This window comes from Pelobates fuscus, chromosome 1 (genome assembly GCF_036172605.1).
Source record: "Pelobates fuscus isolate aPelFus1 chromosome 1, aPelFus1.pri, whole genome shotgun sequence".
In the NCBI taxonomy this organism is placed as follows: Eukaryota; Metazoa; Chordata; class Amphibia; order Anura; family Pelobatidae; genus Pelobates; species Pelobates fuscus.
In genome coordinates, this window is record NC_086317.1 from 238,940,264 (window position 1) to 238,956,968 (window position 16,705).

At 42.2% G+C, this 16,705-nt stretch overlaps 1 protein-coding gene across 1 annotated transcript; it reads left to right on the forward strand.

The window, feature by feature from the left end:
- Positions 1-1,914: 1,914 nt before the first annotated feature.
- LYPLA2 (lysophospholipase 2) lies at positions 1,915-14,443 on the forward strand. The gene is made up of 9 exons (XM_063455772.1): positions 1,915-2,115; positions 2,399-2,430; positions 4,615-4,680; positions 4,786-4,833; positions 4,918-4,988; positions 7,129-7,202; positions 7,844-7,945; positions 13,457-13,630; positions 13,776-14,443. Exons 1-9 carry the CDS (start codon positions 2,038-2,040, stop codon positions 13,824-13,826), a joined length of 696 nt encoding a protein of 231 aa, XP_063311842.1. The 5' UTR covers positions 1,915-2,037; the 3' UTR covers positions 13,827-14,443.
- The last annotated feature ends 2,262 nt before the right edge of the window (positions 14,444-16,705 follow it).

Sequence of the window (16,705 nt, forward strand, 5' to 3'; positions counted from 1 at the left end):
ATACGAATTACCCGTCTATAACACACCCCAGTAACATCGTCTTTTACAAATAGCGGTTACAGTACGGTTAGCATAGGTCAAAGCACAAGTTAAGGTCACAATACAATTATTAGTGGTTATGGTGTTAAACATGCAATGGACGACAATGATTAGTACTTATTATATAATGTCAGTAAATATACAGGGTTATGGTACCGTGCACTATAATACAGCAACACACTATTAACACTCTCGCTAGACGGCTGAGCTCGCGCTATCTAACAAGATATACACTTTACTAAAACAATCGTTAACACATTTACAATTCCCAACTAAACTATTGGCCAGTACCTTGAATGGACTACCTAAAACTATATACACCCGTTTTGGTTAGCCACACTGCCCAATCACCACATATATAGCGAGCTAGAGAACCGAATTTACACAGGCGCCTCTTAGTCGCACTATCAAAAGTCTAGTGGGTTCCAAATTTACACGCCTTCCCACTTAGCCCAGATAGGATGAGAACTAGCGAACCGAATTTACACAGGCGCCGCTTAGTCTCCCGGTCCCTCCGACCTAGCGAACGTAATATACACCCTAGAACGCTAGTCTAGACAAGACACCGGTGTCCGGCTAGGGCTATTTACACCAGGACCCCGCCTGACTAACCAAATCAAACGGTCTGACTAAAGAGCGTTCGATCGAGCGGTGCGCCTTCGCTCCTTCCCTCCGACAGAGGGGGCAGATACACAGATTCAAAACCCCTTTGGGCCTACCGCACAATCGGTATACCCCTAGTGGGTCCTGCCGTCTAAAACAGCAGTTGTCTTACCTCCTCGTTCCTGAACCTGAGTTCACACTCATCGACGGGGACACCCCAGCACTTCTCACGTAGAGGCCGATGATCTCCTGGACAACAGACCAGTGGCGCCGAGACGAAGGGAGGTCCACGCAGAAGTTCAGGGGTGCAGCCGTAGAGAACGTGGGCAAAGATAGACCGTCTCACGCCTCTGCCTCTCAGCTACCGTTGAACGATGAGCTTCCCGGCCAATGCACCAAATGATACCGGAGAAACTGACGGAAGCCAAGCACAGAGAGATGGACACAGGTTTCTTCAGGAAGGAAGAGATTCTTTATTGGATCACCGATCGGGACTCAGAGGGACTAGCGTCACCAAAATACAGCAAAGTCTGAGTACTGAATACATAGAGTACATTCCTTATATAGCACTGTAGCTCCTCCCACAATTAACTACACCCACACATACCCTTAACCTATTTAATAAATAGAGTCTAAACTCATCCATCCGGTCTAACCACGTGGCTCATCTGATACAAAGGAGAGGGACGCGTAATTCCAGTTCTTACATTCCTGCACCTGGTCAGTACAGTGATGACAGTATCTTAGCTACGTGTTATTAACTAACTGATACTACAAACACATATACATACATATGCCTTGTGGCAATCTTAGCCTGCTAAACTTGTATTTTACTGGAATTACATCACAATAGCTAAATGAAAGCCCTGTTTTCCCTGAATAAAATGATATATAATAAGTGTGGCTGCACATAATATGAAAGAGGTGAATTACGGTTGGACAGACATATAGTCAAATTCCAGGTTTTGTTTACATTTTGTTTTGCTCACAACGTGTACATTTGGCTCAGTCCTTAAGGGGTTAAACTAAAGTTGTTTTGGTGACTATAGTGTCCCTTCTAATGGTTACATTGTATAAAAGAAAAAATACACGTTTTATTATTGGTTTTAGTCTGTATTGTAAAGCAAATGGCCCCTGCAATGCTGGCTGATGTTACACTATGGTTGTATACACTATATGCTTTCATTATTGACTTGGTGTGAGGTCGCTCGCAGTGCATCCGCCACACGCAAGATGGCGGCAAGAAGCCAACTCGGAGCGCGCGGCCATGACGCAAGGGGAGAGGCGCCGGGCACGTGATATGCGCCGGGGTTAGATCCGCTCAGCGGCTGCTTTTCATTGTTTCTCCCGGGAGGTCAGGGGTCACCGGGGCGGTGTGGTGCATCACTCCGGTGCATGTGCGGAAACAACATGTCGGTGCCGCTACTTACTGATGCTGTGACTGTGCCCGGAACTGAGCGGGAGACAGCGGTGGTGAGTGGCACACAATGCCCATTGATATCCGGGGGAGCCAGTCCATGGGATGGGGACACGGGGTGAGCACATTGTGCCATGTGGATGACGGCCAGGCTCCCCGTGTAATGCCACACTCAATCCCTTAGTACATAGCGAGAGTTCACGCAGACCGCAATGCACACCGTATTTTGGTCTCATCGAGGAGCCACCACCTATGGGAGCATGACAGGGCTATTGTTCTGGGGCCTAATTGTTCAATTAAAAACCGTCCATTTATACTGCTGTATTTTTACTCCTCCAGGTCATATTCCTCCATGGACTTGGAGATACAGGGTAAGTTAAAAATAACAATCTGTACTTGGAGAGCACACTTTAGTATTTTAGGGTCTTGTTAGAAGCACCTGACTAGAGGAAATATCTTTGCCAGGGGATTTTGGTGTACAGCAGGTATATGAAGTAATCAAGGATCGATTTTAAAAGAAAATGGGAAGGAGGCGAGGAGGAGAAAAAAAAGGAGTGGAGGAAATTGTTATACAAAATTTAATGTGGATAAGTGCAAGATAATGCATCTTGGATGTAAAAACCCAAGGGCAGAGTACAGAATATTTGATGGAGTCCTAACCTCAACATCTGATGAAAGGGATTTAGGGGTGATTATTTCTGATGACTTAAAGGCAGACAATGTAATAGAGCAGCAGGAAATGCTTGCAGAATGCTTGGTTGTATAGGGAGAGGTATTAGCAGTAGAAAGAGGGAAGTGCTCATGTCATTGTATGGAACACTGGTGAAACCTCACTTGGAGTATTGCAGTATTGGAGACCATATCTCCAGAAGGATGTTGATACTGGAGATGTTGATAAAACCGTTCAGAGAAGGGCTACTAAACTGGTTCATGATTTTTAGGTTAAAACTTACAAGGAAAGGTTAAAGGATCTTAACATGTATAGCTTGGATGAAAGACGAGACAGGGGGGATATGAGAGTAACATTTAAATACATAAAGGGAATCAACACAATAAAGGAGGAGACCATATTTAAAAGAAGAAAAACTACCACAACAAGAGGGCATATTCTTAAATTAGAGGGGCAAAGGTTTAAAAATAATATCTGGAAGTATTACTTTACTGAGAGGTTAGTGGGTGCATGGAATAGCCTTCCAGCTGAAATGGTAGAGGTTAACACAGTAAAGGAGTTTTTGCATGCGTGGGATAGGCATAAGGCTATCCTAGCTATAAGAGAAGACCAGGGATTAATGAAAGTATTTAGAAAATTGGGCAGACTAGATGGGGGCGAATGGTTCTTAACTGCTGTCACATTCTATGTTTCTCTGAAACTGCTATGTTTACAACTGCAGGGTTAACCCTAGATGGACCTGGCACCCAGACCACTTCATTGAGCTGAAGTGGTCTGGGTGCCTATAGTGGTCCTTTAATGTATGCATATCCAATTTCCTTGAATAGTTCTCAATTTATTTAATATATCTGTTTTCCATCATTGCTGATGAGCACTGGGATTTGAAGGTTTGATATATAAACTGATAGTTACAACCCCTTAGAACCATTATATAAACATAGCTTTCCTGTATGGCAACATGATTACATACTTTATGTAAGAGAACTTGATGTATGGCTTTTCTTTAGTAGATAATATAGCATCCATCGTATCTGTATCATCAGCAGCCTGCAGAAAAATATAAATGTTGACTTATACTATTGCATTCTAATGGGTAAAACTTGGCTATGGTTTGTGCAGCATTTTTATTTAATTAGCACAGCCTGGCATATGATTTTCAAATTACTGAGTCCCGTGATACTGAGCTTGCAGCATAACTCACTCCCTCAATGAAGAAAACACACAGATTTAGAACTGAATCTCAGGGGAAGATTACACAGATTATGTGCTGAACCTTGTAGTTTGTGTTCTGTGCATATGTGCACGTCACTTTTAAAGTATGCACCTCTACACACTTGGTGAAAAAGGAATTGGTTTCTTACTCTGATGGCTGCCTGTATTGCTTGCTTTGCTCCCATCATTGCCAATTGAATGCTTTTGGTGTGTACTTTTACGCCCATTGTTGTTCAGTGACCTCTTGTGGTCTGTGCCCCCACTCCTACTGATGCCCATGGATTGTGTGGCAAATGCCCCCACTCCTGACAGTGACTACAAGTGTGTTGTGCCTTTGCTCTTAGTGATGCCCAGTAACTTGATTTAGTACATATCTATGGTGCTGTCTCATGCAATACCTAGGTGTCTCGTCACTCTCAGTGATTCAGTGAGTTAAACCTTGGTCCACTTTGGCTCATTGCATGGCTGTATAATTGTGATCACCAGCAGAGGTTTTTTTTGGATGTCAGCAGTGCAAGTGTAGTGTGTACATTCTTCCCAGTGCTTGACTTACATGCAGTATATAAACCTTCTTTTTAATTAAGAACCTCCTGGAAACTGTGCATTCAGGCATGAGATTGTGCTGCCTTTACATTTTGTGTTCTGTGGCTAATACGGTTTCCTTGTTCCCCAGACATGGTTGGGCCGAGGCCCTAACTGGTATAAGACTGCCTTATGTGAAGTATATTTGTCCTCATGCGTAAGTATGTTTTATATTGTGTCTGTAGATCTTTAAGTTGTATACAGTGTGGATGTATGGGAATTTCTTGCTTACATTAAGAAATTGTCGTCTTTAATGTTTTAGGCCTCGCATTCCGGTCACGCTGAACATGAAGATGACGATGCCAGCATGGTATGTTATTTAGTTAATTGACCTGGGCGTCCATAATTAATCATTGTCTATTCACAAGGCAATAAATCCCTTTGCTCTGTGCAGGTTTGACTTGATGGGCTTAGGTCCTGATGCCCCAGAAGATGAAGCTGGGATCAAGAAAGCGGCAGATAGCAGTAAGAAGTTCTAAACTGCATGTTTCAAGGTTCATTTTACAAAATGTCAGCAATGTTTCCATTTTTTTGTTTTGTTTGACCACTTAAAATACTGTTAATAATTGACTTAGAAGTAATCAAGTGTGTTCCTAGTACTAAATATGTGCCTCTTGTATGGACTTGGTTATGCAAATTCTGTCCCATGCATGATCCCATCTCAAAACTTGTTTAGGTTGTTTTAGGTGCATGGGAGAGATATTTATATTTTATACCTGACCCAGCATGCTTTGCAATCATCCTATTTAATACATTGTATGTAAGATTGTTTGCATGCTGAGCAGACACAGCATACCTGGACATGTCCTGGGAAATAAAGCACACCAACCATTTTTTATCATTTTCTATAAATGTTTTCTGTCAGGGTAGCAAAGTGCGTAGGTGAAAATGGTAAGGGACTTAAATGGTGCTGTTGTATTTTGAATGTAATGATTTGTTTATTCGGTTTGCTTAGTGATCATTTTATTTGCTTCCTTTACTGGTCAGATCTAAAAAGATACATGCCACACTGTAGTGCACTAGAAACTAAATCTAGAAAATTAGGCAAAAATGGTCAGGTTGTAAATTTTTCCATATCTCCAAATTTTATTTTTAAAGGGACTCTGTAGGCACCCAGACAACTTCAACTCATTGAAGTGGTCTTGGTGCACACTTCCATCACCCTTAATCCTAGAGTGGTACTTATTGTAGTTTTTATAAACTGCAATAATCACCTGCCTAGGTTAACTCCTCTTCTGTGTTCTTAGACGACTTTTGGTTGTCTAAACTACTCTGGACGTCCTCACGCTATGCATGAGGACCTCCAGCGTCACTGGAATCTCTATAGGAAAGCATTGAATAATGTTTTCCTATGTGGAAATCCTAACGAGAGTGCGGCCGTTGCCGGTGGGGGGGGGAGTAGCGTGGGCGGAGCTGAGCCAGTGCCGAGGGACATTGGCTCTGGACCCAGGTAAGTGACTGAACTGGTTATTAACCCGTTCGGTGCCGAGGGATGGGGCCTTCACAGAGAGGGAAGCTATATTGCCAGGAAAACGAGTTTGTTTTCCTGGCACTATAGTTTCCCTTTAATTTACTATTTTGCGAAGACATTTAGCCATCTACACATTTATTCTGTTCTTTTATAGTGAAACAATTCAAACCTATACAATGGTATTTACATTTATTAAATCTTAAAGGAGAAACTGAGGGGAAACAAAAGTTGAACTATAGCTGAACCAGAGTGTTCTTCTAAATCTTGTATTACATTTCCACATCCCCTGGATACACTAAATTCTACGTCTGGGATTGTTGACCCAGTTGTACAGAGCAAATGTGAAAAACTAGACAATCCTATAGGTGTGACTAATCTGATATGCTTATTAATGTGATTTTCTTGGTAATGAAATATGTGTACCAAAACTGGTTTAAAATAAAACTTTTGCTTCCATGGAAGTAACCGTTCTTTGTTAATTCACCCCACTAAGTTGTCTGCATTTACTGTGGTGAAGAACACAGTGGAGTTAAGTAAGAAAAACAACTTGCCTTACTGTGTTTCCGCTTTGCCATCCCATGATGCCTTGGACATCCTATGTATTTCTTTCAGCGGTGGAGTGCGCAAGTATGCTCCATATGTACAGAACTGCAAGACTTAATTCATTTACATACCCCTTCACCAGATTAAAAGAATACTCCATACCTCTTAAGTACTTCAGCTTGCTGACTTGCTTTAGGGGTTTAGTGTCCCATTTTACTTTATATAACCAGATGTGAGTCTTCTTATGGAGAAGCATTGTTGACACAGTCCAGTGATTACTGTGCATATGCTGTTAGCATACTAGAATCTGGACAGGCTGGTTGTAAACAGGGTTGTTTTCGGGAAATATATGTGAACACAAGCATTGCAGTTCACTCCTGATCTATGAGATTGGTTTGGAGTGGAGGGGAACTGCAGCAGGGGGTTAGATGAAAGTAAGCATGGTTCTTCTCAAACCAGCTTATTCTAAATTCTGTTAGTCCAGTCAAAAAGGTTCATGAGTTTGCCGCATGGTTAACAGCGTCTGTGAGGGGTTGTGATTTGCTGTGCACAGTGAAAACTCTCTAGTTAAACTTTAATTTTCTTTTGTAGTTAAGAGTATAATTGAGCATGAAGTGAAGAATGGGATACCAGCCAACAGGATAATTCTGGCAGGATTCTCACAGGTATTTTTATTTTTTTATTACCATGTTGCCTGTGTATTTTGAGCGGCTGTCAAGCATCTATACTTTCTCTGTTTCAAAAAAAAAAAAAAAAATTTTTTTTTTTAAATCTCACATAAGTCCCCATTAACCATGTGTAATGCTTGATTTTTTTTTCAAGTTTTAACATTTCTAACACTGTCTAAATATTGTGAAAGAGGCCTATATTATTTGGCTACTAAGTTGGCCTTCCCATTGTAATGTGTTTAACCTCCCTGCCTACTTTTTTAAAAATTTTATTTTTTCATGGGGTCTTTTGTTCATGTATCTCAAATCATTCTTGCTTAATCATGTTTCTACTGTCTTTGAACCACCATCCAGTCATATCTGGGCAGAGGTAAATTAGTGGTTCTGATAAGTTATTTAACCCATTTTGAAAATATTTGTATTCAAATTCATTACTGTTTTACTTAATATTTCAGGTCTATATGGTTATTTAAGGACTACAACTTACAATGTTATTTAAAAAAAATACAGGCCTTGAGAATTGGAATCGGTCTGTGAGTGCGGTCTCCTGAAAAGTGCAGTTTCCAGTACACCATTTGTATTTAAGTTATGAGCCCTGCTCTGTATCTTTTTATTTATTTTTATATTTTTTTCTTCAGGGAGGTGCTCTTTCGTTGTATACAGCTCTAACCTGTCAACACAAAGTCGCAGGAGTAGTTGGACTCAGCTGCTGGCTACCCCTTAACAAGACATTCCCTCAGGTATGGTTAGAAAAACCAGAGTCGTAAAGAAGCTCTCTGGCTGCTGCTAACTGGAAATTGGCATTAAATTGTACACAGAATAGGTACTATATATCTGCATGTAATGCTTTATTATGATGTTTAGGTGGTACCTGGCATTGTTCCTACAGTGCGTATTGGACAAAACTGTTTGTTTTTAAATGCTGCTGTCATATACATGTATAGCTGCACAGTGGTCCTTGCTATTACAGTTTACATGATATATGTGGAGACATTGTATCTGTCTGCTACATCACACAAATAGTTCTGTGCACTAGAATACGGATGAGATGCATGATTCTGACAGTATGTTGGTCAAAATTGAGTGTACAATCCTTCCCTCTTTATAGAACAGAACAGAACAGTATTCTAAATAGAACATTTAAGGACCACTAAAATCACCCTGGCCAGTTCATCTAAAGTAGTCTTGGTGTGGTGGTTGTGTGTGTTTAACCCCTGTTGGTAAAACATTGATTTTTTTTTTTTTTTTTTTAAAACATTTTTTGAAGAAAGAGCAATGTTTACCATAAAGGATTAAACACTTCACTAGTGGCTGTCATACAGACAGCCACAAAAGACACATCTGCACCCACATAGTAAAACTGTCACGTGATGCACCAGCTCATGGGAAAGCATTGTATTTAATGCTTTGCTAGGTCAGGCTTTGGATGTACACATGCTCTATAAGGAGCACTGGTTAGGGGCAGGGGCACTATTACGTTGGGCACACAGGTTTGTATTCCTAATGTTATGGTGTTTATTAAACCTCTATTGGAGTTGTTCTTTCATGTAGGGCCTACAACTAAATAATTAATTATGTATTATGCAGCTTTTGCACCTGGTGGGGCAGTGTTTAACTAGTATCAGGAAAACCTCAATATATCTGGATACCTGAATCTCCCCTCTGTCAACTGGGGTCAAAATTAGTGGACTCACACTGACCACTAAGCTGTGTTCAGCCCTTAACTTTTTTTTTTCCCTGCCATAGTATAGTGATAATAGCGGGTTACCACTAGAGATCTTAAGACAGCTACCAATTTTCCCTACATTTTTCCCTGCAGTCTGATCACACACTGCTAAAAGTGATTGGTGTTGGGCTGTGCATAATGTTGCGATCAGGAAGGGAGATCACACAAGATCATATTTTGACAGCCTGTCAATATATGATAAATATTCCTACTCAGACCATTTTGTACTGTGTGCATAAGCGAAATCCCGCTGCTGATTCTAGCAGTGACAGGAACTGCAAAAATGGCCCCACAATAAGGCTCTAAACATAGCATGCAGAGAACACCAGGGGTCTCTACTTTTGCCAAATTGGTAAGTTATACATGGATACTATTTTTGTGTAGTTGCAAAAGAGTACAATTATTTATTTACAAACGGTCTAGAAAATGTACAGCACAGATTCATTATCATTTTCTTTAAACCTTGATCATACAGTAAACCGTATAATACAAGTGTCTAAAAAGAATAATAATAATAATAAAAAAAAAAAAGTGATCTAACCACCACAGTGTGCAGTAGTGGTCATCTCGCCATCATTTTTTTTTTTTTTTTAATTCTTTATTTTTGCAGTGCAGTATTATGCATACAATTTCAGGTAAACATTGTAAAGGGTAAAACAAGATAAAGCAATGGTGTAATATACAATATCAGGAAAAAATGCACTGTTTTTTATATTTACACATGACATGGTGGATCAGCATGTGTCAAACGATTTTCAGGTGAGCTAGTTTCAATTTAGTTAAGTCTAGTGACAACATTATAACGATTAATGATATTGTGTCCACCAGCATTATTAATCTTAAGATTTAGCCAGGCTAAGTAACTCCTAGCGAGGGTTCTCAAACCCAGACGGAGGAGCGGACATATCGCATCCATACGACACCCGGACGGCTCCATTAAAACTGCGCCTACAGATATCGCGGACGTATTTACAGACCTCTATAAATCCCTTTACAACCACTCACCAAACTCAAAGACACATATAGCGAACGACACAGAACTGACACACAAATTCCTAGCCAACCTAGGTCTACCTAAACTATCGCAAGAAGCAAGAGATAAAATGGCCGCGGAAATCCTACCGGAAGAGGTAGATCGGGCCATAGCTGAGCTAAAAGGAAATGGGGCCCCCGGACTGGACGGTTTTGACGGGACATACTATAAGACCTTTAGGGAGAAACTCACGCCTCACCTGACAGCGGTATTCAATAGATTTAGAGAGGGAGGTACACCGAACCAGGACATGTCCCTAGCCACCATTATCTTATTACCTAAACCAGATAAAGACCCGTTACTCCCCGAAAGCTATAGGCCCATAATCCCTCATAAACCATGATAGCGGATAGGCTCAACCCGTATCTGGCAGAAATAATAGACGCAGACCAAGTAGGCTTTATACCCGGCAGGCAGCAATTCGAGAACACCCGCAGAAACATTGACCTCATATGGAAACAGCCAGCCACCAACAACCCAACATTGTTATTATCGATCGATGCTGAAAAAGCTTTTGACAGAGTTCAATGGTCTTATCTGTTTACGCTTCTATCCCACCTAGGTTTCCCCGAACAATCAACAACACTAATTAAAGCCATGTACAGGCACAGGTAAAAATTACAGGAGCCCAGCTCCGACCATTCCAACTTCACAATGGAACACGACAGGGGTGCCCCCTGTCCCCATTGCTGTTTGTGCTCTCGCTCGAACCGTTGCTTCAGGCTCTGAGGAAACATCCTGACATAAAGGGCGTTGGGGTGGGAGGGAGAGAGTTCCTGGTATCGGCCTATGCGGATGACGTGCTCCTGATGCTCACCGACCCCACAAGATCTTTGGGTGCCCTCCAAGACATCCTATGGGACTACGACAAATTTCTGGTTACAAAGCCCGCATGTCAAAGTCCAGCGCCCTTCCGATACACATCCCTGGGGGAGAGGTAACCACAATACGGACAACACACAACATCTGCGTTGTACACCAGTCACTAAAATATTTAGGGATACGCCTGACGGCAAATCCAGCACAGTTATATAGCCACAACTACACACCGATGTTTAAAACGCTAACTAAGGAATTAGAGACCTGGACAGACAGGCCTATCTCGTAGATAGGACATATCCACGCGGTAAAAATGAATATACTGCCTAGGATCCTATTCCTATTCCAAACTATTCCCATACACATTTCGAGGGCGCAACTACAGCCCTTGCAACGGGCAATAGAGGCTTTCATATGGCAAAACAAATGCCATAGGATCTCGAGACACATACTACACAGATCGAAAACTAGAGGTGGACTAGGTCTACCTAATTTATATTTCTACTATGTAGCGAGCCAATTAGCACAGGTTGCTATGTGGCACTCTCCTCCAGGGGAAAGGAAATGGGCAGATGTAGAAGCCCTTATGGTGGGGGCAGACATGCCACAACTGCTCATATGGGTACCCAAAACATCTAGACCAATGATCAGAGCCACATGCCCGACCATCCTTAATTCCATAAGAACATGGGACTCCACGGCTCATAAAAATGGGCTTGCGTCGGCCCCCTCTCCCCTTATGCCATACCTACGCAATAGGGAATTCATACCAGGAATGACAGCAAGAGATTTACGGAACCTGGAAAGAATAAGCCTACAACGAATCTGTCAGTTATACCAGGGCACGGAAATCATTCCATTTGACACATTAAAACAGGGGCCACCTTACACCAGCCGACTTCTTTCGCTACATACAAGTCAAAGAGTATGCCAAACAGCCACACATACAAGCAGCAGCACAAAAATCAATGAAGTTTTTCGAACGCATATGCCTACAGGAAAACATGCCCACGGGCCTGATAACACTACTATATGCCCACTTATGCTCGGAAACCAAGGAATGGGGAGGCCTCACATACACGGCTCAATGGGAAAGAGACCTGGGGGAGGAAATAGAGGGGATAGAATGGCAAGAAATATGGGAAGCTAATAACACTTCCTCCCTATGCGTCATATTACAAAAGCAATCAGTAAAAACAATGCTCCGATGGTATACCACTCCTGTTAAATTGTACCACATGAGGAAGACCCCCACTGACTTGTGCTGGAGGGGCTGTGGCATGAAAGGAACCTACATACATATGTGGTGGGAATGCCCAAAGATTAGCTGATTTTGGTCACAAATCAGGGACTTACTGAGACAGGTTTTCTCCAGGGCCCCAGATCTAGGCCCATGGCTGTATCTACTAAGCAGATCTATAGATGGGTGGACCCGGAGCGAGCAAAAACTTATTCATAAAATTACCCTAGCAGCAAGGAGGGCAGTGGCTTCAGATTGGCTTAAACAGAATACTCCCTCGATAACAGGGGTAATCACTAGAATTAAAGAATTACATTTAATGGACAATCTCACAGCCAGGGTCAGAGGTACCCAAAAGTCCTTTAAAAAAAATATGGGAACCATGGGAGGGCTGCCCCCTGGGAACAGAGAGAGTGGCGGGGCGCTCTTCCCCTCCTTCCCCCCCCCCCCCCCCCCTTCTTTCCTACCGTATCTTTCCCCACTTTTCTTCTTCTTTCTCTATCTCAACAGTTCAGATAGCGCGACATACTCTCTGGGAACACGGACCAAGCTCAGGGGACCAAAGCTAAAACCGGATGACCCCTCTAGAGAGACAGGGTAGATGCCGACATTATAAGGTTGGAAGGTACATAAAAAGCACAATAGCTAACAAGAGAATCAAAACACAAATAAAGAGGACGCCATAGACAAAACGCTAGAGACAAAACCAGGGTCGAAGGCAAAGGAAAATTGGCCTCCGACGAGCACACTAATAAGGAGACAGGACAGGCACGGCCATCACAGAACTCAGTCGGCGCACCACTAGTTCAGACCCAGAGACATGGAGCGAACACTCACCATTAGTTTACTTTGATTTAATTTTTTCTGTTTAAGGTTAAACAGTGTTTTTGTTGTGTGCACAATAAAAGAAAATTAACATTGACATCTAACCTAACACCAGAGAGCCAAACATGAGAACTTGACACCCAGAAATCCTGTATCATGAACCATATGGGGTCAGCTACATTATGATATAGAAACATGTTGCGAAATGGGACCACCACCTGTCCATATTAACAATGTACTTAAAGGCAATGTCAATTACATATGCATGTCAAATAAAGAATTATAAAAAAATAAAAAACTTATTTTCTATACATTCAATACAATTTTTCATGTTTAGTGTTTATACTCCCTTGTATATTAAAAGTTCCTTACACGAGTTGCAAGAACAAGAAATGGTTAATGTAAAAATATGTATAATGATTTCTGGCTGGCTGTGATGCCTGTCTTCCCCCGTCCTCCCTATTGCTTCCATTTAGCATACTAGAATCTGGACAGGCTGGTTGTAAACAGGGTTGTTTTCGGGAAATATGTGAACACAAGCATTGCAGTTCATGTGAGAAGGCATACGTTTCCTGCTCATGTGACCTACGGTTTCCTTCTTACTGCAGGCTGCAAGTGGTGTAAATAAAGACGTTTCCGTACTGCAATGTCATGGCGAGGTAGACCCCATGCTCCCTGTAAGGTTTGGAAACCTCACTTCAGAGAAGCTGAAGTCTATGTTGAACCCTACAAAAGTCCAGTTCAAGACCTATCCGGGAGTCGCTCATAGCACCAGTCAAGAGGTAAGTGCTCTTTACACATGTACGATCTGCTAGAAACACATATACACTGTGTATTACTTTCATGCACAGCATAGCATCTCTTCCTATTATGTCTAAAGCTGTGCTGCTTAATTTTTGTGAACTGATGGTCATTCTATGTCTACAGGAAATGACATATGTGAAAGATTTCATGGCGAAGCTGCTCCCACGAGTGTAATACAGTGAAGACTGACAACAGGAAGGTGTAACTCGGGCTCACTTCAGTGTTTCTTACCTGATTCTTTGACCACCCACTTCCCCACACGCACCCACTTTGTGCTGATTTGTGACAAAAGTATTATCTGTGTCCTGATGTGACTGGAGCTGTTTAAGGTACAGGGTGGAGGCTGCTGCTCCTGCACTTCTCCCCAGTCCCTGCCCACTGCAGGCTCTCATCACTGCTGCTTCACACACATTCTCCTAGTATCACATTTCATGTCGTTCTGATGTCCCAGGATTCCTCTGGAGACTACAGAAAAAACATCATATACCTCAGAGAAGCAGCCATGTATTGTGAGAGATATAAGAATGTACCTTAAACACTCTGTCCTCCCAGGAACATAGCTCAGGCCCACAGCAGCAGGTACTGTGCTACAGTATAGTTGTACTTCCACAGCCATCTGTCCCCACAACAGACGTGAATCACACCTTTGGGACAATGTCCCTGTTCTCAATGCTTGGGCTATGTACTTAGAAGGTTCATTATGTATTGGGAAGACAACAAATTTGCTAATAAAGCAGTATTACCGTCTGCTTTTTCTTTAATAAATCACAAAGCCTTCTACCTTCACTAAAGCTTGTGTTTTGTTTATTTGTGTAATTTATGTAGTATTGGCTCTTATTCATTTATAGGACTTTTCAGAATATACAAGAGAATTGCCAATTTGTGTACATTGTTTTGTTGGAATTGTGAGGCAGCTGTCAGCCTGTGATGTTTACACAGACAGCATGCATCCTGTTTGCAATATCATTTCTGCTGTGGTAAATGGTACCGGTCGAAAGCCCTCAGTGAGTGTAGTATCAGGAAAACATCAATATATCTGGATACCTGAAGCTCCCCTCTGTCAACTGGGGTCAAAATTAGTGGACTCACACTGACCACTAAGCTGTGTTCAGCCCTTAAAGGGACACTCCAGGCACCCAGACCACTTCAGCTCATTGGAGTGGTCTGGGTGCCAACTCCCACTACCCTTAACCCTGCAAGTGTAATTATTGCAGTTTTTTTAAAACTGCAATATTTACCTTGCAGGGTTAAGTCCTCCCCTAGTGGCTGTCTATTAGACAGCCACTAGAGGACACTTCCTGCTTCATAGCACAGGTTTTCTGTGCTAGAGCGTCGCTGGACGTCCTCACGCTGTGTGAGGACCTCCAGCGTCGCTCTATTCCCCATAGGGAAGCATTGAAATTCATTTTCAATGCTTTCCTATGGGGTGCGCTAATGCGCATGTGCGGCATTGCCGCGCATGCGCATTAGGTCTCCTCGGCCGGCGGGCGAGATCAGTCTCGCCCACCGGCCGACGTAACCAGAAGGAGGAGCGGCGGGGGAGGAGGAAGCAGCGACGTGGGACCTGTCGCTGCCCCTGGTAAGTGACTGAAGGGGTTTTCACCCCTTCAGTAACCGGGGATTGGTGGGTGGGAGGGAGAGGGACCCTCCAGTGCCAGAAAAACGGATCGTTTTTCTGGCACTGGAGTTTCCCTTTAACTTTTTTTTTTCCCTGCCATAGTATAGTGGTAATAGCGGGTTACCACTAGAGATCTGAAGACGGGTACCGATTTTCCCTACCACTATACTTTTGATCCATTTCGATTACAACCCATTTGTCACCTTCAAAGGCTCTTTCAGAGCAGTTCTATCCATGCCTGGTGGGACTTTCCACAACTAACCATAAGAAACTCACAAAAAGGAAATAGAGCAATTGAAAAATAAGTTGCAGAGTTAGTCACTAAAATGGAAATTCAAAATGCGTTTCAAATTTAATTCCTAAATAGCAGAATTGGAAACATTTTCTAATCCAGCTATGCTTACAGTTGGGCTATATCACCCTAAAATTTGAAATTATCAATATAGGGAAGAACCCAGATCATTTCACTAAAGTGAAAAAGCAGACTCAATTTCAAATTTAAGGCAAGTATAGCCAAACAGGTAGCGAGCAGAGTTAGAGATTTTCTCCCCCCCCCACCCCCAGTTTATTTTGAAATTAAAGAACCAGTTTGGGCAATAACTTCATAAAAATGATTATGAGGCCAGGATGTCTCTGGGGCATCTTTAGGGGTAAACCAGAAGGTATGTGTTCAAGCACCAGAATGCTATCACCCCTGTCCTTCCACTTCCTGAAACCCTAGATAATGGGAAAGTTAAGGGAGCATCCATGGATGTATGGGGGGGGGGGGGGGGGGAGAGACACACAGATTGGCTTAGAGAGGTCAGCTGATGCTAAAAGGTGTTATGGTGCTCAAACACGTCATTTAAAATTCACAGTGAATAATCTGGAGACCTCTAAACCAGTATAATCTGTTGTAGCAATATTGCAATCCACCTACAATTTCTAATAGCCATAAAGTAAGATTCCACAGATCTTATACTTCTTGTTTACTGAACTTTACCGCCCACTGTCCTACCATGCAAATTCATTTATTTTTACTAAATGCACAAGCACTTTATTATTTGCTACCTACACTCTAATAACTATTGATTGAGGAGGGACCAGCAACACTAAGTAGCTATTACTTGTAAGAGAAAGTTTGACTTGTGATACATTCACGGAGGGCCAATCAATGCTACTCCTAAAAAGAAAATGGGGCTGTTGATAGATCAGTGGTAGTAAGTAGAGTGGCGCAATTGGCACTATTGTAACTTGGAAGAAGAGCCTGGTCCACAGTGGGGAGGTAAATACAAACCGGTAATGAAGTTATTGGTTTCCCTCCCCAAACATTTTTGTACCCTTCTTTAATCCAACAGTAAATCAGACTATCCCATAGGGCCTACTCAACCCCTATTTAGAAAATATTAAAGTATAGAATGTATTGGCTGTATGAAAAGTTCTTTACAATTTAGGT